The sequence below is a fragment of the Phyllobates terribilis genome, unplaced genomic scaffold (genome assembly GCF_046119375.1).
Source record: "Phyllobates terribilis strain yellow unplaced genomic scaffold, ASM4611937v1 Scaffold_10__3_contigs__length_209671492, whole genome shotgun sequence".
NCBI lineage: Eukaryota > Metazoa > Chordata > Amphibia > Anura > Dendrobatidae > Phyllobates > Phyllobates terribilis.
This window is the reverse complement of record NW_027362770.1, coordinates 98,432,939-98,454,022: the sequence shown is the minus strand read 5'-3', so window position 1 is coordinate 98,454,022 and position 21,084 is coordinate 98,432,939. Positions and strand designations below refer to the sequence as shown.

The window sequence follows — 21,084 nt, the reverse complement described above, 5'->3', positions numbered from 1 at the left end:
GAGCTCGATCCTTATAAAAGCTTTTTAACTGCAGCAGCTTTAGTGGACGCTACTGGAGCTGGAATTACGCGGCTGCTGGCATGAGACTTGCCCTCCAATAGATCCTTGTAAAAGGATTTAAAGTGTATTCATTCAAATTAGAGAGACAATTTAAATTAAAAAGCTTAGAGCTGCCTCCACCACAGGGGGGCTCGCTCGACCCACCAGCGGACAGGCACCAGTATTGGGAGAGGGGCGCTGGCCGTCATGGTCCAATGCGGCTCTGGCACAAACCCGGCGACACAGAGGTGGCACGGGCAGGAACGAACTGGCCGTGTCGGCTTCTCACTTTTTGGATTTTAGAAGGGCATGACTTGCCTATATCTGTGTCTCCCCCTCCTTTTACTCCTCCACCTCTTTTCTTTTCGCATGACTATATGTACTTGTCACTTTTCCATGTGTTAGTTATGTCTTCTGAGCAGTTTGTCTTCTTTTGGATACCTTTGAAGGTGTTTTCTATGTGTTTCTATATGTTTTTGTTTGCCTGCCATTGGTTTTAACGGTGTTCGAAGGTGTTCGACGAACAGTTCGACGAACAGTTCGGCAAACACACGGGTGTTCGACGAACCGAACCGAACTCGAACACTGCGGGGGTGGCTCAACACTATTGTCTACTGCCTCTGGCAGGATAATGCAGAACACACTGGACACAGCAATCGTACTATGTCAGAGGAGCAGCGATGTAATAACTTCAGATATCTAAATAACATATGACATATATCCGCCTGGACATATCTGAATGACTGACCATTCGGAATAAACTCAATACCAAAAAGAAAAAATGAACAAACTGGTTATAGAAGATGCAAATACAAAGTGATTAGACTCAGAATAATTATAAAAAGCCTTTATTATATGATCAATAAGTAACCATGGCACTGTGAATGGTGCACACACACGAGTATAAAAACACATAAAAACACTGTTATACAGACAATACAAAACTTATATCCCGTTAGTATATAATTACACCAGGACACATCCAGGAAAATATAATAACCAAGTTGGATTTGCACACTGTCTCCACCAAGTATAATAGAGCAAATGACGCAAGGAGAAAAAGGAATATACACTATGAAGACATGTAAACAAAATATGAAGAGGTGTATATATATATATATATATATATATATATATATATATATATATATTTGCATCTTGCACAAATGCAAAGAAGCAAAAGGGGTAGCAAGCTGGATAGGCAGATATGGATATCGCTATGAATAAATTGCCTGTCTTATGAGGAAATGTATCAACAACGTGATTCACATATCAAATTCATCTAAAGTGCATTATACGTATGAAATTCATGGAAACATAATTTCAAACTACCAGCTAGCACGTAATTATCAGGCATATGGTGCTAAAATTGCAAATATATGAAGGTGCTCTGAATCTGAAGAATAGACACATTGCCAGTAAAAGGAGGAGACCAAATGATAATGAGCCTCCAACATCCAAAGACCAAATCAGTGGATCCCATCAGGCTGCCTAAGCCACCTCACTACCCTTGTGTCAAGGATTAATACTTCTCTTCAAATGTCAGTGACAATGAAAGGTAGGGGAGAGAAGGAGGGAAAAATCCCAAAGTGTGAAACTACCTGGTGGTCCATGGTGCCGTGTGCTGCATGATGCGCCTTGATGCGCGTTTTGGCGATGCCTTGGTCAGGGGATCCTGCCGCCCGCGGATGTGTAATAGCAGGCAAATTTATTTTTCCTCAATCAAAATGGCATCGCTATCGGCACTTGCGCAGTAGCATCTATCGGCAAGCGATACATGCTACTCCACACACTCAAGTGCCATTTTGCTGGAGGAAAAAAAATTTGGCTGCAGCAATATGGCGCCGGCGGTGGCGCTTGAACAATAGCATCTTTCGGCAAACGAGAGATGCTAATGCATATGAGCGGGCGGCGGGGCCATTTTGCTGCATGTACATTTCAAGATTTGTACCACAATTACACATGCAGTATTTAAAATAGGAGGCAGATCACTGAAGGCTCAGTTACCTGTCAGAAGCCATACAGTTGAATACATAAGCAAAGCACCACATAAAAGCCCTCCCCAAAGGCCCGCCCCTAAGCACGAGAATATCATTATCTCAGGAATGAAAATAAAGATTATAAAAGAACTACAGGATGGATTTCATCAAGCAAGGTATCATTTTAATCAGTGTAACGATGCTAACCTGACAGTGTATGTAGTTTACTGAGCACAATCCTGCTGACAGGTGCACTTTAAAATTAATGATCCCAGTAGTGTTCCCTTGAATTCTGAAAACAATTTGCCTGAAGGCAACAAAAGCACATATTACCACACTACATTCAATTATTGTAATTAACATATTGTGTCGCCTTGTACAGTAAATTAAATTAAATTTGTTACTGTTTGAAGGTGTCTACAATACTTCTTTATTACAGCATTAGACTAGCTACTGTTTGGTTATAAACACAAATAAGGGTTTGTGGACAACAGGTTTCACTGCAAATTTTGCAATTTCTTAAAGTAGGAAGAGGGAACTGGCAGTAAACATACGACGAGTGAAATAAGTATTGAACATGTCACCAATTTTCTAAGTATATATATTTCTAAAGCTGTTATTGACATGAAATTCTCACCAGATGTTGGTAACAATCCATCCAATCCACAAAGGCAAATCAATTAAACCATACATGTCCAGAAATTAAGTTATGTGTAATCTTGAGAATTAACACAGGGAAAAAGTATTGAACACGCTTACTGAAATCTATTTAATACTTCATACAAAAGCCTTTGTTGGCGATGACAGCTTCAAGACGCCTGTAGGGAGAAACTAGAGGTATGCATTGTTCAGGTGTGATTTTTGCCCATTGATAATTTCATGTCAATAGTAGAGATGAGCGGTGTTCGACTCGAACTGTTCGCCAATCTCAAATTCGAGCTGTTTTGGGCGGTGTTCGAGCCGTTCGACAAACCCGAATGATTTGCAAAAAATCCGGCTGTTCGAGGTTATGTTCGATAACTGTTCGTGCACCAAAATCGTAACTGAATTTTTTCACAGTAATACTGTTAATCAACGTTAATAGACAGTTTCAGTGTAAGGTGGGCGGGGGGAGGGGCAGGGGATGGATCTCTGCAGAAATAATGCCGATCTCCATTTTTTTTTTCTTTCCCGCATTTACAGTGGGGAGGTGCAGTCTGTCAGCCTATCAGCAGCGCACACACGCAGCGAAGAGCTTTTTTTCACACAAGCAAGGGCATGTGTCATTGGCTGTGTATGTCACATGTCCTTGCCCTATAAGACCCAGCCATTTTCCCCATCGCCACCATTTTCTCACTGCTGCAGCTGAGTGTTAGACGGCACCGCTGCTGCTGTGGGTGCTATAATTTGCAACTGTTTGAACTGCAAGCAAATTTGCTCTTAAATAGACAGATATGTTTAGGGAGTAGGGATTAGTTGTAATTGCAGCCCTTTTGAGGGCTAGGTTACAGCAGTTCCTAGCACTTTTTGCCAGGCAGGTCTGTGCCAGTGCTGTGCAAGTGTTTTTCACAGCATTTGGCTAAATCTAGCTAAGCCAATCCTTTTGGACCTCTAGCAGTGTGTGTTAGTCAGTGGAGTTGCCTATCTGTGTTGCAAGCTACACCACCTGTGTATCTAATACCAATTTTTTACTGCAACTAGCCAAGTAAAACCTTTTGGGCATAGTAGCAGTGTCTGTTACTCATTGGAGTAGCCCATCTGTTCCAAGCTACACCACCTTTGTATTTAATAACTATGTTTTACTGCATCTAGCCAAGTCAAACTTTTTGGGCATAGTAGCAGTGTCTGGTAGTCAGTGGAGTAGCCCATCTGTACCGAGCTACACCACCTTTGTATTTAATAACAATTTTTTACAGCATATAGCCCAGTATATCCTTTTGGGCCTGTAGCAGTGTCTGTTACTCATTGTAGTAGTCCATCTGTACCAAGCTACACTACCTTTGTATTTAATAACAATTTTTTGCTGCATCTAGCCCAGTGAATACTTTTGGGCCTGTAGCAGTGTCTGTTACTCATTGTAGTAGCCCATCTGTACCAAGCTACACCACCTTTGTATCTAATAACAATTTTTTACTGCATCTAGCCAAGTAAAACCTTTTGGGCATAGTAGCAGTGTCTGGTAGTCAGTGGAGTAGCCCATCTGTACCAAGCTACACCACCTGTGTATTTAATAACAATTTTTTACTGCATCTAGCCAAGTAAAACCTTTTGGGCATAGTAGCAGTGTCTGGTAGTCAGTGGAGTAGCCCATCTGTACCAAGCTACACCACCTTTGTATTTAATAACAATTTTTTACTGCATTTAGCCAAGTAAAACCTTTTGGGCATAGTAGCAGTGTCTGTTACTCATTGTAGTAGCCCATCTGTACCAAGCTACACAACCTTTGTATTTAATAACATTTTTTTACTGCATCCAGCCTAGTAAATACTTTTGGGCCTGTAGCAGTGTCTGTTGTTCATTGTAGTAGACCATGTGTACCAAGCTACACCACCTTTGTATTTAATAACAATTTTTTACTGCATCTAGCCCAGTAAATCCTTTTGGGCCTGTAGTAGTGTCTGTTACTCATTGTAGTATCCCATCTGTACCAAGCTACACCACCTTTGTATTTAATAACAATTTTTTAGTGCATCTAGCCCAGTAAATCCTTTTGGGCCTTTAACAGTGTCTGTTACTCATTGTAGTAGCCCATCTGTACCAAGCTACACCACCTTTGTATTTAATAACAATTTTTTACTGCATCTAGCCAAGTAAAACCTTTTGGGCATAGTAGCAGTGTCTGGTAGTCAGTGGAGTAGCCCATCTGTACCAAGCTACACCACCTTTGTATTTAATAACATTTTTTACTGCATCTAGCCCAGTAAATCCTTTTGGGCCTGTAGCAGTGTCTGGTACTCATTGGAGTAGACCATTTGTGCCAAGCTACACCACCTTTGTGTTTAATAACAATTTTTTACTGCATCTAGCCCAGTAAATACTTTTGGGCCTGTAGCAGTGTCTGTTACTCATTGTAGTAGCGTATCTGTACCAAGCTACACCACCTTTGTATTTAATAACAATTTTTTACTGCATCAAGCCCAGTAAATACTTTTGGGCCTGTAGCAGTGTCTGTTACTCATTGTAGTAGCCCATCTGTACCAAGCAATACCACCTTTGTATTTAATAACAATTTTTTTACTGCAACTAGCCCAGTAAATCCTTTTGGGCCTGTAGCAGTGTCTGTTACTCATTGTAGTAGCCCATCTGTACCAAGCTACACCACCTTTGTATTTAATAACAATTTTTTACTGCATCTAGCCCAGTGAATACTTTTGGGCCTGTAGCAGTGTCTGTTACTCATTGTAGTAGCCCATCTGTACCAAGCTACACCACCTGTGTATTTAATAACAACTTTTTACTGCATCTAGCCAAGGAAAACCTTTTGGGCATAGTAGCAGTGTCTGGTAGACAGTGGAGTAGCCCATCTGTACCAAGCTACACCACCTTTGTATTTAATAACAATTTTTTACTGCATCTAGCCAAGTAAATAATTTTGGGCCTGTAGCATTTTCTGTTACTCAATGAAGTAGCCCATCTGTACCAACCTACCCCACCTTTGTATTTAATAACAATTTTTTACTGCATCTAGCCCAGTAAATCCTTTTGGGCCTGTAGCAGTGTCTGTTACTCATTGTAGTAGCCCATCTGTACCAAGCTACACCACATTTGTATTTAATAACAATTTTTACTGCATCTAGCCCAGTAAATACTTTTGGGCCTGTAGCAGTGTCTGTTACTCATTGTAGTAGCCCATCTGTACCAAGCTGCACCACCTTTGTATTTAATAACAACTTTTCACTGCATCTAGCCCAGTAAATCCTTTTCAGGCCTGTAGCAGTGTCTGTTACTCATTGTAGTAGCCCATCTGTACCAAGCTACACCACCTTTGTATTTAATAACAATTTTTTACTGCATCTAGCCAAGTAAAACCTTTTGGGCCTGTAGCAGTGTCTGTTACTCATTGTAGTAGCCCATCTGTACCAAGCTACACCACATTTGTATTTAATAACAATTTTTTACTGCATCTAGCCCAGTAAATACATTTGGGCCTGTAGCAGTGTCTGTTACTCATTGTAGTAGCCTATCTGTACCAAGCTACACCTCCTGTGTATCTAATAAAATTGTTTTACTGCATCTAACCCAGCCAATCCTCTTGGGCTAGTACCACAGTTTGGCCACTCAGCTCTGCTCGGTTTCCATGCAATGTTTTTTGTGCAAACAACTCCAGAGTTGTCAATTAGTTAACCACCAAAATGAGTGGCAAAAGGCCTGCTGCTGGTGAAAAGGGGAATAGGCGTGTTGGAAAGGGAAAAAAAGGTTGTGTCCGTGTGGTAGGTGTTAAAGCAACAGTAACATCTGCAGAAGAAAGACCATCCTCCAGCCAAACTAAGATGTCTACTTCTTTTCGTGGACAATGTGATACGATCCCTTTCTTATGGACACGCCCATCGCTACAAATGCCAGATGAGGCACAAAAACAGCAGGTGCTTCAACGGATATCAAGTGCTCCTTCAAGTGGGCTCTCCTCCACCTCAACTTCAACATCACAAATACTCCAGTCCTCAGAGGTGTCACCCCAATCGCACTTGCATCCTCACAGCTCCCAAGTCTCCAGCTGCCCGTCTGAGTATGGGGTAACACAAATGGTTGAGTCTGCAGAGCTGTTTACTCATACTATAGCCTGGGAAACGGAGGTCTGCTCCAGAGCTTCTGTTAATCCAGACGAGGAAATGATCTGCACTGATGCCCAGAATCTTTATGAGTCGGATCCAGGACCAGATGAGGAAGGTTCTGAGCATAATGTAGACCCTCGTTCCCAAACTGTAACTCCTGTTGGTGGAGACAATGATGAAGACGATGATGAGACTAAAATACCTGATTGGAGCGACAACTTGACTTTTCGGTCAGGGCAGGAAGAGGTTGGCTCTGAGGACAACGGGTGTGAAAACACACAGGGTGATGATGACGAGGTTGGAGATCCCACTTACTGTCAACCCACAGTCAGTCAGTCGATGAGGTCAGCAGAGGAGGTGGAGGAGGATGCTAGTGATGACGAGGTTAGGTTGCGCCTTCCTGCACAGAGACGGAGTACTGGAAGCACGTCAACAACTGCATCCTCAACCACAACTCTGCCTCTGACCACAAGTCGTGGTCGCTCTTCAAGTCGCATGGACTCTAAGCCTTGCATAGCCTGGGCATTTTTTCAGATCGATAAGGATGACCCAACTCATGTTATCTGTAATATTTGTCACCAAAAGCTAAGTAGAGGCCAAAAAATCCATAGTTTGAGTACTTCATGCAAGAACCGTTACATGGATATGAAGCTTATATTGCAGTGCGAAGCTCACTGTGCTACAATGAGGCCTAGCGGCCGGGCCAACCACCATCTGCCCCACATGTGTCATCCTGGGGAGACTAAAAGCTTGAGGATTTTGGAAAATCACCTCACCAACCATTTTAACCAACTCTGGGACAATTGATGCCACTTAAGTGGTGTCTGTGCCACAATTTTTGGAAAAAATGGAGACTCTTTTTGGAGTCCCCTTGCTGTGTTTTACATGACGTTGGCATCATCAATTCCAGGTGGGTCGGGTCTCCCCCCCCCCTTTTAACCGTAAGAAACTACATACACTATGGCTTGGGGTAACACAGATGGTTGAGTCTGAAGAGCTGTTTACTCATACTATAGCCTGGGAATCAGAGGTCTGCTCCAAAGCTTCAGTGTCTGTAGATCTAATTACAAATTTTTAACTGCATCTAGCCCAGGCAATACTTTGGGCCTAGTAGCAGTGTCTGCTAGTCAGCGTAGTATCCCAGCTGATAAGCAAGCTACACCACCTGTGATTTGGACACTTAATTTTTTCAAAGGAAATTCTTCGGGCCCCCGGGACACTCAGTGAAGAGCATCGGGGAGGCACCCCAAGGCAAAGGGGCTGGAACCGGCAGTAGCACGCCTTGCGGTGGACCGCAAACCTCGATCCTTATAAAAGCTTTTTAACTGCAGCAGCTTTAGTGGACGCTACTGGAGCTGGAACTACCGTGGCTGCTGGCATCAGACTTGCCCTCCAATAGATCCTTGTAAAAGGATTTAAAGTGTACTCATTTAAATTACAGAGCCAGTTTAAATTACAGAGCTTAGACCTGCCTCCACCGTGGGGGGCTCGACCCACCAGTGGACAGGCACCAGTATTGGGAGAGGAGGACTGGCCGTCAGGGTCCACCGCGGCTCTGGCACAAAACCGGCGACACGGAGGTCGCACGGGCAGGAACGGACTGGCCGTGTCGGCTTCGCACTCCAGCGTAGTCCCTCTGCCCGCTCGCGCCCGTAACCTCAAAGGGATGCGCAAGCGGCTTTTCTTCCCAGGGCTGTTTCCCGCCCAGCAGGAACGTGGGGGAGCTCAGGTCAGCCTTCCACTGTACTCCCTTACCTCCCTCGCCCTCTTTCCTTCTTCCGTTCTCCATCTAACCCCTCGGCTCTGTGGTGTCCGCTCTCCCTCCAGCTCTCTCCTTCTCACAGGTGGACTACCGCATGTATTCACACTGTGGCGAATCTTTTGGGCCCAGGCATAAGAAGTTGTCGAGGTAATGGATAATATGTGCCCCCTTAGAAACGTCCATTACAACCCATTCGAGGAAGCAACTAAACGCCTCAAATAGTGAGCAGGATCTGGACCACCCCATGGGCAAACAGCGATCTATATAGTTTGCTCGTTCCCAGAAGCAGCCCAATAGGTGGACACTATTTGGAGGCAAGGTAGTAAGTAATCGGAACGCCGCATCAATGTCTGTTTTGGCCATTAGGGTGACCCTTCCCAACTTCTTGATCCGCCTGATTGCCTTGTCAAAGGATGTACAGTATATACTACTGTACTTGGTTCCGCATCGATGTTGTCGTTTACTGACCTGCCCCTTGGATATGACAAATGGTGGATTAGTCCGAATGTATTGGGTTCCGTTTTTGGCACAACTCACAAAGGGGATACCACTACGTCTTGTAAGAAAAGTGCTCTGAATGGAACCGCCATTCTACCTAAAGATATTTCTTTTTTTAATTTTCTTGTCACGACGTCTGGGTGTTGGTAGGCTGATTTTAGATTTTTACTCCAGCCTTACTTGATTTTAGAAGGGCATGACATGCCTATATCTGTGTCTCCTCCTCCTTTTACTCCTCCACCTCTTTTCTTTTCGCATGACTATATGTACTTGTCACTTTTCCATGTGTTAGTTATGTCTTCTGAGCAGTTTGTCAGCTTTTGGACACCTTTGAAGGTGTTTTCTATGTGTTTCTATGTGTTTTTGTTTGCCTGCCATTGGTTTTAACGGTGTTCGACGAACAGTTCGGCGAACATACCGGTGTTCGACGAACCAAACCGAACCCGAACACTACGGGGGTGGCTCAACTCTAGTCAATAGCACTGAGAAATACTATATGTTTACTTAGAAAATTGTTGACATGTTCAATACTTAGTTCACTCGCTGTAGATGCACAGAGACTTTTAAAGCCTCACATGGCATTTTAATTTTGCACTACATGTGTTCCAAATCCCACCTCGACACCTGACAAGTAAACAGTAGGAAGGCGTGCTGACCTTTGGTTAGTAAGCGTAGGTGCATTACAGCTAAAAATTCCAGTGTTCAAATTTCCACATGGTACTGGCGCGCATACGCTAGTCTGTGGACACTCGTAGGGTCTCAAAAATCAAGAGCACATGTGCCAGGATGTAAATTTTTTCAGTAGGAGAATACAATACCCATTAATTAATAAGATCATAACAAGGCCTTTTATTTAATAAAATTGATTCAGCAAATATATTAATTAATCATGTATTAGAATATATAAGACCAATCAGAAACACGTGTAATTTCTTGACTAATATTAATTGAGAACATGATTTCAAAATTATAGCTTTTTATAGTTTTTGCATGTAGGGTATTCGATCACGAAAATTATAGAATTACATAATCATTCCCATTTTCATATTCCCCAAAAAACGAGATTATTGGACCATTTGTTAAAGAGCCATTGCTTCTTCTGCATAACTGTACATGTATTAAACACTGGCAGGCATCTTCCCCCCAAAAAGCATAATTTTTTGGACAGTTTTTTTTTAAACAGCATACAAAGTCTGAAAATTCAGTGAGTTATTAAACTGGCTATTGATATATTAGTATCACATTGACATTACAAATAATATATTGTGTTAAACAGCTTGAAATGGGTTGAAGTCTTTGGGGCACTATCTATTCATGCTGATTTGATTTGATCTGAATCTCTGAGCCACCAGCTTTTGACTTGGCTCTGTACAATTAATGCACTATATACAGACAGAGGCAATTTTCAGCATCTTGTAATTTATTTGACAAACTATCCTTTAATTAATAAGTAGCTAATTTTGCTGACTGAAATTAAACAAACAGTGGCCAACCACTGTTGCTTAACCCCTTTCTGACGTGCTCAGTAATAGTATGTCCCTGTGCCCTGCGCCTATTGGACCAAGCACGTACTATTATGCGCACTGCGATTGTACCACCACACAATCGGTGTGGGGTCATGGCAGCCGGGTGTCAGCTGATTCTCACAGTTGACACCCGGTGCTATGTGCCATGAGTGGTTAAGCACTGCTCCCAGCACATTAACCCCCAAAATGTTGCGATCGAAGTCAATCGCAGCATTCTGGGAGCAAGGGAAGGTAAGCGCGGCTTACTTACGTTGTCTCCGGCGTCCTGCGCTGTCTGTACCGGGTCCCGGTAGTTGTCATGAAGACCTGATGTCGTCATGATGACATCCGGGTCACCAGGTAGCAGGAAGTTACTTTGATCATGCGCAGTGCACGATCAAAGTAACTTCTGAGTGTGCAGCACTAACATGCAACATAGCATGCAAATGCTGCTGCATTTCTATGCTATGCAAGTGATCAGTCTGCAAAAAATGAAAGTCCCATAGTGGGACAAAATGTAAAAGTAAAAAAAAGTATTAGAAAGCGAAAAAATATTTAAAAAAAAGTAAAAATATTTAAAAAAATGAAAAAAATAATCCATAAAGATAAATTGTACCCATAAATAAATATTATTATAAAAAATAAAAAAACAAACTAATAAAAGTAAACATATTTGGTATTGCCGCGTCCAGAACGACCTGATCTATAAAACTGTCCCACTAGTTAACTCCTTTAGTGAACACGGTAAAAAAAGTAAATAAAATATTAAGCAAAAAACTATGCTTTATCATCATATGGCCAAACAAAAAATGGAATAAAATGCGATCAAAAAGACGAATGTAAATAAAAATGATACTGCTGAAAACGTCATCTTGTCCTGCAAAAAAGTTATAGCTCTCAGAATAAAGCGATACAAAAAAATTATTTTTTCAATAAAATTGTTTTTATTGTGTAAAAGCGCCAAAACATAAAAATAATACAAATGTGGTAGCGCTGTAAACCTACTGACCCGAAGAATAATGCTGCCTTATCAATTTTACCACACGCGGAACGGCATAAAAAAAAACAAAAAAACAATTCCTGAATTGTTGATTTTTGTTTATTCTGCATCCCAAAAATCGGAATAGAAAACGATCAAAAAATGTCACATGCCCGAAAATGGTACCAATAAAAACGTCAACTTGTCCCGCAAAAAAACAAGGCATCACATGACTCTGTCGGCCGAAATCTGGAAAAATTATAGCTCTCAAAATATGGTGATGCAAAAACTAGTCTTTGCAAAAAATAGGGGTTTTTAGTGTGTGACAACTGTCAATTATAAAAACCCGTTATGAATCTGGTATCGCAGTAATCGCACCACCCCGAAGAATAAAGTTGTCTAATCACTTACACCGCACAAGGAAAGGCGTAAAAAATAAACTCTAGCATTAGGGTTGTGCTAGGGTTAGGGTTGTGTTAGGGGTAGGGTTGTGCTAGGGCTATGGTTGTGCTAGGGTTAGGGTTGTGCTATGGTTAGGGTTGCACTAGGGTTAGGGTTGTGCTAGGGTTAGGGTTGGGTTAGGGTTGTGCGAGTGTTAGGGTTAGGGTTGTGCTAGGGTTAGGGTTGTGCTAAGGTTAGGGTTGCACTAGGGTTAGGGTTATGCTAGGTTTTGGATTGTGCTAGGGTTAGGGTTGTGCTAGGGTTAGGGTTTGCTAGGGTTAGGGTTGTGCTAGGGTTAGGGTTGTGTTGGGGTTGGGATTTTCCTAAAGTAAAAAAAAAATGATGACAATATGGCAACTAATGTTGAGCACAAATGCTTGCTACTTGATATTGCATCGGGTGCTTGGGTATGCATCGAGTATCATGGGTTCTCGAGTGACATGCTCGAGGCTCTGCCCCATATGCTTCGCGGCCAAAAAAACCTTGCAGGAATTGCCTGCCATGCATAATCGATCCCTGCATGCTTTTTTGTGGGTGTCTAACAACCGTGAAAAATGCGGGGCGGGGACTCGAGCATGTCACTCGAGCACCCGCGATGTATGATGCATACCCGAGTACCCGATGCAAACTCAAGAAGCGAGCACTTGCGCTCAAGACTAATGACAACTTATTCAATATGATGACCTAATGTTATCAAATTCTGTGTTGCTCCTCTGCCTTCAAAATGTTCACTATACCCCTTGATAAAATCCTTGAGGGGTTTAGTTTCCAAAATAGGGTCACTTGTGGGGGTTTTCCACTATTTAGGCGCATCAGAGGCTCTCCAAACGAGACATGGCGTTTCCTCTTGATTCCAGTCAATTTTGCGTTCAAAAAGTCACACAGTGCTCCTTCCCTTCTAAACCCTGCCGTGCGCCCAAACGGTGCATTTTTCCCACATATGGGGTATTGGCGTACTCAGGAGAAATTGCACAACAGTTTTTTTTTCCATTTTCTTCTCTTATCCTTGTGAAAATAAAAAATTTGGGGCTAAAATATCATTTTTGTGGAAAAAGTTTGATTTTTTTATTTTCACTGCTCTATGTTATAAACTTCTGCGAAGCACCTGGGGGTTCAGGAGCTCACCACACATCTGGATAAGATTCCTGAGGTGTTTAGTTTCTAAAATAGTTTCACTTGTGGGGGGGTTTCCACTGTTTAGGCACATCAGGGGCTCCCCAAATGCAACATGACATCCGCTAATTATTCAAGCAAATTTTACAATCAAAAAGTCAAATGGCACTCCTTCCTTTCCGAACCCTGCCGTGTACCCAAACAGTGGTTTTCTCCAACATATGGGGTATTGGCTTACTCAGTAGAAATTGCACAACAAATGGTATGGTAAAATGTCTCCTGTTACCCTTATGAAAATGCAAAATTGGAGGCTGAAAAACATTTTTGTGGGAAAAATGTGAACATTTTATTTTTACGGCTCAATGTTATAAACTTATGTGAAGCACTTTGGGGTTCAAGGTGCTCACCACACATCTATATAAGTTCCCTGAGGGGTCTAGTTTCCAAATTGGTGTCATTTGGGGGGGGTTTCCACTGTTTATGCACATCAGGGGCTCCCCAAATGCAACCTGGCGTCCGCTAATTATTCAAGCAAATTTTACATTAAAAAAGTCAAATGGCATTCCTTCCGTTCCGAGTCCTGCCGTGCGCCCAAACAGTGGTTTTCCCCCACATATGGGATATTGGCATGCTCAGGATAAATTGCATAACAAATTTTGGTGTCCTTTTTTTCCTGTCACCATTGCAAAAATAAAAAAAATGAAGTCTAAAGTAACATTTTTAGTGAAAAAAGTTAAATGTTCATATTTTTCTTCCACATTCCAAAAATTCCTGTGAAACACCTGAAGGTTTAATAAAATGGTGGAGTTTTTAGAATGGTGTCACTTTTGGGTATTTTCTGTCATAAAGGCCCCTCAAAGTTGCTTCAAATGTGATGTGGTTCCTAAAAAAATGGTTTTGTAAATTTTGTTGAAAAAATAAATCGCTGGTCAACTTTTAACCCTTATAATTTCCTGAAAAAAACATATTTTGGTTCCAAATTTGTGCTGATGTAAAGTAGACATGTGGTAAATGTTATTTATTAACTATTTTGTATGACATATTGCTCTGATTTAACTGCATGAAAATTCAAAGTTTGAAAATTACAAATTTTCTAAATTTTTGCCAAATTTCCAATTTTTTCACAAATAAATGCAAGTCATATCGAAGAAATTTTACCACTATAGTGAAGTACAATATGTCATGAAAAAACAGTCTCAGAATCACCGGGATCCATTGAAGCGTTCCAGAGTTATTACCTCATAAAGTGACACTGGTCAGAACTGTAAAAATTGGCCTGGTCTTTAACGTGCAAACCACCTTCGGGGGTAAAGGCGTTAAAAGGATTGTCCATAATGTATTGTTGGCCTATCCAGCAACTGACACCCACAGCGATCAGCTGTTGTCATATCCCATGGAAGTTGGAAATACACAATTTATGGAGCTGGAACCCAGCGAAGTTACCCATTTAATAAGAGATGACCCCATTTACCCTCTTACAAAGTTATTTTATACACACTGGTTGTTATGGAAACAATTTGTACATTTAAATGCATTTGTCAGACTTCACATCCCTCGAGATTAGATACCCCATCTCTAAATCAATTTAGCAAAGATGAATAAATAAAGTAAACAAAGATAGATAGATAGATAGATAGATAGATAGATAGATAGATAGATAGATAAATAGATAGATAGATACATACATACATACATAGATCTTTTTATCTCATACTGGCCAATTAGTTATATTTTTAGCAACACTTGTATACTGAAATTTATTTAAAAACTATAAAAATATATATTTTTGTTTTGATAAATGAGTAATTCAAATAGAATACTTTAGGAAATCTTAGAAGTTATTTTCTATTTGTGCAGTTTGCTTAACACCTACTTAAATATACAGTATTCAGAGTGCCTCTGCTGGAGTGCTACTGCTACTACTAGATAATATAGATGAGCGGATCTTTTGAAATTTAAATTCGTCAACTGCTGAAGGAGAGAGAGAGAGGACCCCACTGACCATAAAAGCTTAAACGCTACATTAGAGAAAGAGAGGACCCCACTGACCACAAGAGCTTATATGTTACAGGAATGAGAGAGGACCCCACTGACCATAAAAGCTTAAATGCTACAGGAGAGAGAGAGGACCCCACTGACCATAAGAGCTTGCACGCTACAGGAGAGAGGATCCCACTGACCATAAAAGCTTAAATGCTAAAGGAGAGAGAGAGGACCCCACTGACCATAAGAGCTTACATGCTACAGGAGAGAGAGGACCCCACTCACCATAAAAGCTTAAATGCTACAGGACAGAGAGAGGACCCCACTGACCATAAGAGCTTACACGCTACAGGAGAGAGAGAGAGGACCCCACTGGCGATAAAAGCTTACACTCTACAGGAGAGAGAGGACCTCACTGACCATAAGAGCTTACAATTTACAGAAGTGAAACGACCCTGCTGACCATAAAGGCTTACATACTATAGTAGAGAGATAGGACCCCGCTGACCATAAGAGCTTACACTCTACAGGAGAGAGAGGACCCCGCTGACCATAAGAACTTGCACTTTACAGGAGAGAGAGACTTACCCAGTGACACTGGAGATTGAAAACAAGTCTGCCATTCAAACTGTGCGCCACTCGGAGTGGCTAATCAGTGATGGCCCAGGTACACAAGGTATGATAATCTCTAAGATGTCATAGTGGCAGAGCATTAAGACGAAGCCTGCGCGTTAATTCAAAATTATTTTAGCCCATTCTGTGATGCTTTAGCAATGTGGGAAATGGTGCAGTGCAAGGTTTTTTTTGCAAACAGCAAGTCAAATCTCAAATAATTTGAATTGGCATAAAACAGCAAATTTCAGAAAATTTTTCTTGAAATCGATCCTCCGTGGATCAATCCGCTCATCTCTACTATATCACATAAGCAGTAGGTGGCAATGCTGGCCGTTAGAAGCATGTGAACATCCTGCATTATTACTGTTATTGGGTACCACAGATAATTTTGCATAGTCTAATATTGACGTTACAAGAAGGAGGATAATGGCAGGGATCAGCACTGAATTATAAGTTTTCTATTAATTTACTGATTCATTCTTTAAAGGGAATCTATCAGCAGGTCTTTGAGACCAGCATGATGTAGGGGCAGAGACCTTGATTCAAACAATCTATCATTTAATTTACTTGGTGCAGCAGTTGTGACAAAATCTAGATGTATCATGAAGCAGAGCTGAGAATGCTAACCCTACCTACATCACAGCTTTCTGCGTATATTGTATATTGACAGTGAGCTGCTTATCAGAGGAGGGGGTGGAGTCGGACCAATGCTCACATGAGCACCAGTCTGGCAGTGATAATCCCCAGGAATAACACCCTCATTTTAAGTAAACAACAACTCACATCCACTTAACACATCCTTGAAATCTGTGTCTCAGCCCCTATCTTCTGCTGTCTTCAGATTACATAGCAAAAACCTGCTGACAGATTCCCTTTAAGGAAGGATTAGCAATTAGGCTTGGACTGGCCCAATAGAGGACCAGAGAATGTTTTATTGATCATAAGAACTGAAACAATAATTTTCTCCTAATACAGTACAACAGTGTTGACCTTGGAGACAATCACTTCACACTGGGGTTTATATATAACATATTAGACCTTATTGGTAATATTTCCTGTGTGTGCATTGATAATAAAGTTAATCATGCAATTAAAATTAGAACTGTACAAGTTCTGTAAAGAACTATGGTGGTCCTAACAATTAATTCTGCTGGTTAGGTCCAAAGGAACTGTGCTACACTGCTGGCGGTTAACTTTGTGTTAGGTGAGCGTAAGAAGAATTTTCATTCATATTGTCATTTGTCCGTATGCCCATAGTTAACGTCTGTATGACATCGGTGTGGCATCTGTTTTTATACATCAACATTTTAAAATTTAAATGATAAAATTCAGTTTTCTAGGTTAATAATGGAAATGTATCTGTAAAATCAGATGCCACACAGATGATCCATAGGGGATTAAAAAAAAATTTTGCGCACCGATAGACTTGTATGGCTATGTACCCACGATGCAGAAATGCTCCGGATTTTTTCCTGAGCGTTTCTGCATCTCCCTGGCAGAAAAAACGCATGCGGATTGTACATGCATTTTTCCTGCCAGGGACATGCGGATGTGAAGCCTTCTTCACATGCATTTCCGCATGCGGGTTGTCAAGCGCTCTCCAAGGGATTTTAGCATCACTTGGAAAGTGCTTGACAACTTGGTCACAGTATATAAATCCATGCAACCGGCATGGATTTATATAGTGTGACCCTAAAGAATGGTAAAAAAGAAAAAATAAATATATACTTACCTTCTGATGGCCCCCGGTGTCCTTGTCTCTGCTTGCCGGCAGCTCGCGGTAGATTTAAGGACCTGCCGACGTCAGCGGTCTTGTGACCCGTCACATGACTAAATTACGTCAGCGCAGGTCCTTCAGTCCATCGCGAGCTGCTGGCAAGCCAAGACAAGCACACCGGGGGCCATCAGAAGGTAAGTATAATATTTTTTTTTATTTTATTCTTTTTTATACAGGTTCTATGGTACCCGGATCCGAAGGAGAGTCTCCTCTTCTCCAAACCCGGGTACCATCCGCACATTGAAACTCATGGATTCCGCATGTACAGATGCAGTGATGCGGATTCCATGCTTTCCAATGCAAGTCAATGGCGTCAAAAACGCTGCGTTTCCGCAAAATAATTGGTAGTGCTGCGTATTTTTCCCGAAATGATAATCCACAGCGGAAATTTCCGCAGCATGTGCACAGCACATGCGGATTATCATTGGGGAACATGGCAGACCTTCTACCAAGCGTTTTTTAAGCGTTTCTGCAGCGGAATTGCCACTGCGGAAGCGCTTAAAAAACGCATAGTGGGCACACAGCCTATAGGTGATTTTCATCTGATACTCAGAAGAAAATAGTGCTGCTTCGATTGTCCATATGAAATAACTGTCATTTGAAAGGCCCTATTGATTTACATTGGTCAGTGTGCTCTCTGGTTTCAACTTAGTCAGCAAGCTTTCGAATCATGTGGTACGAGCTCTTAGAGTTTGGAACGAGCCCTTAGAGTTGTTCCTCATATGGAACGAGCCTTTAGAGTTTATCCCTCATATGGAACGAGCCCTTAGAGTTTGTCTCCTAGTTAGTTTTCCTTTAATAAACATAGGACATGCAAACTTTTCATCTGGAGTATAAGGAAAATTATTACATTTTAATAACAACTCCTTGCATGCTATTTGCTAATTGTAGAAGAGAAATTATTTTGGGGAATTTTCTCACCTGATTTAAGATGACGCCTTGATGACTCCCAAAATGTTCAGTTCCTGGTGATTGAGAGAAGTTTGGAGTGAACATGATCAAATCATTCTTTGCTTGTTGAGAGTTTGAGCATACTCTGTATTGAGTTTGTTGTGAATACATCCAGCTCCCTCCAGTGTTGGAGCAGATTTTGTAGCTTTCTTTCAGATCATTGACCTCATCTCGGTATTTTTGCCATTTTAAAACAGTGAACACAATCAAAGTAATAAGAAAAATGCTTGAAATTATGCAGATGGCTGTAACCAAATAAACATTTGCATCAGGCATTTCTTCAATATTGCCTCTTGATTCATAGTTGTCAAGCTTTATCTCCTCTTCAGAGTCCACCAAGGAGATGATAACTTGTGCTATTGCAGTCATAGTTGGTTCTCCATGGTCCTGAGCCACCACAACTAATCTGTATTCATCATTATCTGTATCCATAAATTGCCGTTTTAAACTTATGTCCCCAGTTTGGTGAGAAATGGTAAATGGTATTTTGCCTAATAAATCCCTAAAATGATAAGACATCAAAGCATTATAACCAGAATCAGGATCAATTGCTCTCACTTTCGTTACTAGGTATCCAGGCTGGGCAGACCTTGGAGTTTTGACTACTGCTGATGCATGAAATGGAGCAAAGGTAGGGGCATTGTCGTTAATATCTTCAATAAAAATATTTAGTGTCAGATTAGAGCTTAGCGGAGGTAGACCAGCATCAGTGGCTTTTACATGGCACTGGAAATATGTAATTTGTTCATGATCAAATGACACTAAAGCAAAAACCTTCCCATTCTCAGGATTAATGGAGATGTAAGAAGATATGGAAATGCCATCAATGGTGTTGTCACTAATCGAATATGTGATGAAGGAATTTTGGCCAACATCTGGGTCAAAGGCTGATGCTGTATAGGCAAGAGAACCTGGGGGATTGTTTTCCTTGATAAATATTGTATCATATGATTGTTGAAATTGAGGAGCACTGTCATTTACATCACTGATATCAATTATAAGGGTTGTTGATACAGAAAGCGGTGGAAGGCCTTCATCTTTTGCAGTAATGACAACGGTATATTGAGATTTTGTCTCTCTGTCCAGTTGTCCATTCACCGTGAGGGAAAAATCTGACATAAATGCAGGGTTGATTTTGAAGGGTGTTTTCTCTAAAATATAACAGTTTACTTTACCATTTAATCCAGAATCTTTGTCATGGATGCTGATTATTGCTACAGTTGTACCTTGAGGAGAGTTCTCTGGAATCGGAACAGATAGTGATGTTATAGTCATCTCAGGAGGGTTGTCATTGACATCAACAACAGTCACTAGAACTTTACAATGTCCAACCATTGGGTGATCTCCATTATCAACAGCATCAACTTGAATTTCATACATTGCAACAGTTTCAAAGTCCACTTCACCTTTTACTTGTATTTCCCCCGTGTCTTTGTTTAAAGTAAAAATGTTGCTAATTTCTTCCGTCACCTGCTTTCCAAATTCATATATTATTTCTCCATTCTTTCCCTGGTCTAAATCAGTGGCGTTCAACTTGATGACTAAACTCCCTAGAATTGCATTTTCAGTGACAATACATTGGTAAAACGGCTGATAAAAAGAAGGGGCATTATCATTAACATCTTCCACAGTGATCACAACATTAGTTGTTCCACTGAGTCTTGGTTTGCCTCCATCATAAGCTGTAAGTGTAAGATTGTGAAAAGACTGTTTTTCTCTGTCTAAAGGTTTCTTCAATACAAGTTCCACTGATCTGATTTGATTCATATATTTCTGAAAATCTAAAGCAAAATAATCACTTGCACTGAGCTCATAGTTTATAACAGAATTTGTTCCAATATCTGGATCAACTGCTGCCTCTAGAAGAAACCGAGATCCTGCAGGTCTGAGCTCTGATATCACAAGATTCAACACTCCCAAGGGGAAAACTGGACTATTGTCATTGATATCTTCTATTTCTACATCCACACGATACATCTGCACAGGCTTATCTACAATAACCTGCAGAGGAATTATACAGAAGGGTTTAAATGGACACTGCACTTCTCTGTCTATTGTCTCTTTAACAAACAAGATTCCATTCTGCAGATTAACCTGGAAATATTCCTTCTCATCTCTAGAGACAATATGTAACATTCTGGAATTAATCTCACCTATATCCAGTCCAAGATCCTGAGCAATTCTCCCGACAAAGGTGCCATGCTTGGATTCCTCAGGGATGATATAATGCAGCTGACTCAGGACCACATCCCATGACATGTGCAGTAATAAGAAATAGACCAACCTGCTTCTTGCTTGATAATCCTGTATTTGATTTAGCATTTCTTTAATTTGTGAAGGATGAACAAGGCAATTTCCCTGTCAATAAGGCATTGACATTGCATAGGGATCCACAATATGAAGAAAACCAATCATGGCTGAAATCCTCCAAGCCAGGCATTCAGAACTAATAACGGAGAAAGGGATTTGTGCATCATTGCCAAACGTTGGTGTGGAGTGACATCTAGTGCTAAACCTTGATAATTCAACTAGCTCCAATTACATGTAAGCACCATTTTTTTAAAAAAAAAATAGTTGCAATTTAACTTCCATGTATGTTAAATAAAAATGCAATTGCATTAACCAAAATCAATGACTTTGATGTCACATATTTCATGTTTGTCTCAGCTATGCTTTATTGGCTAACAATTG

The 21,084-nt window shown here is 41.0% G+C and overlaps 1 protein-coding gene across 17 annotated transcripts in view; it reads right to left on the bottom strand.

The window, feature by feature from the left end:
* The window catches only part of LOC141164433 (protocadherin alpha-C2-like), a 608,374-nt gene that overhangs the window by 318,156 nt on the left and 269,134 nt on the right, over positions 1 to 21,084 (bottom strand). For 2 of the 17 annotated variants that reach the window (XM_073649663.1, XM_073649665.1), the window contains exon 1: positions 18,364 to 20,540. The exons of the other annotated variants lie outside the window; for them this stretch is intronic. In XM_073649663.1, the coding sequence (XP_073505764.1) occupies positions 18,364 to 20,529 (2,166 nt within the window). In that variant the 5' untranslated portion in view covers positions 20,530 to 20,540. Of the gene's footprint in view, positions 1 to 18,363; positions 20,541 to 21,084 lie in introns of those variants that run through there. 17 annotated transcript variants of the gene reach the window in all.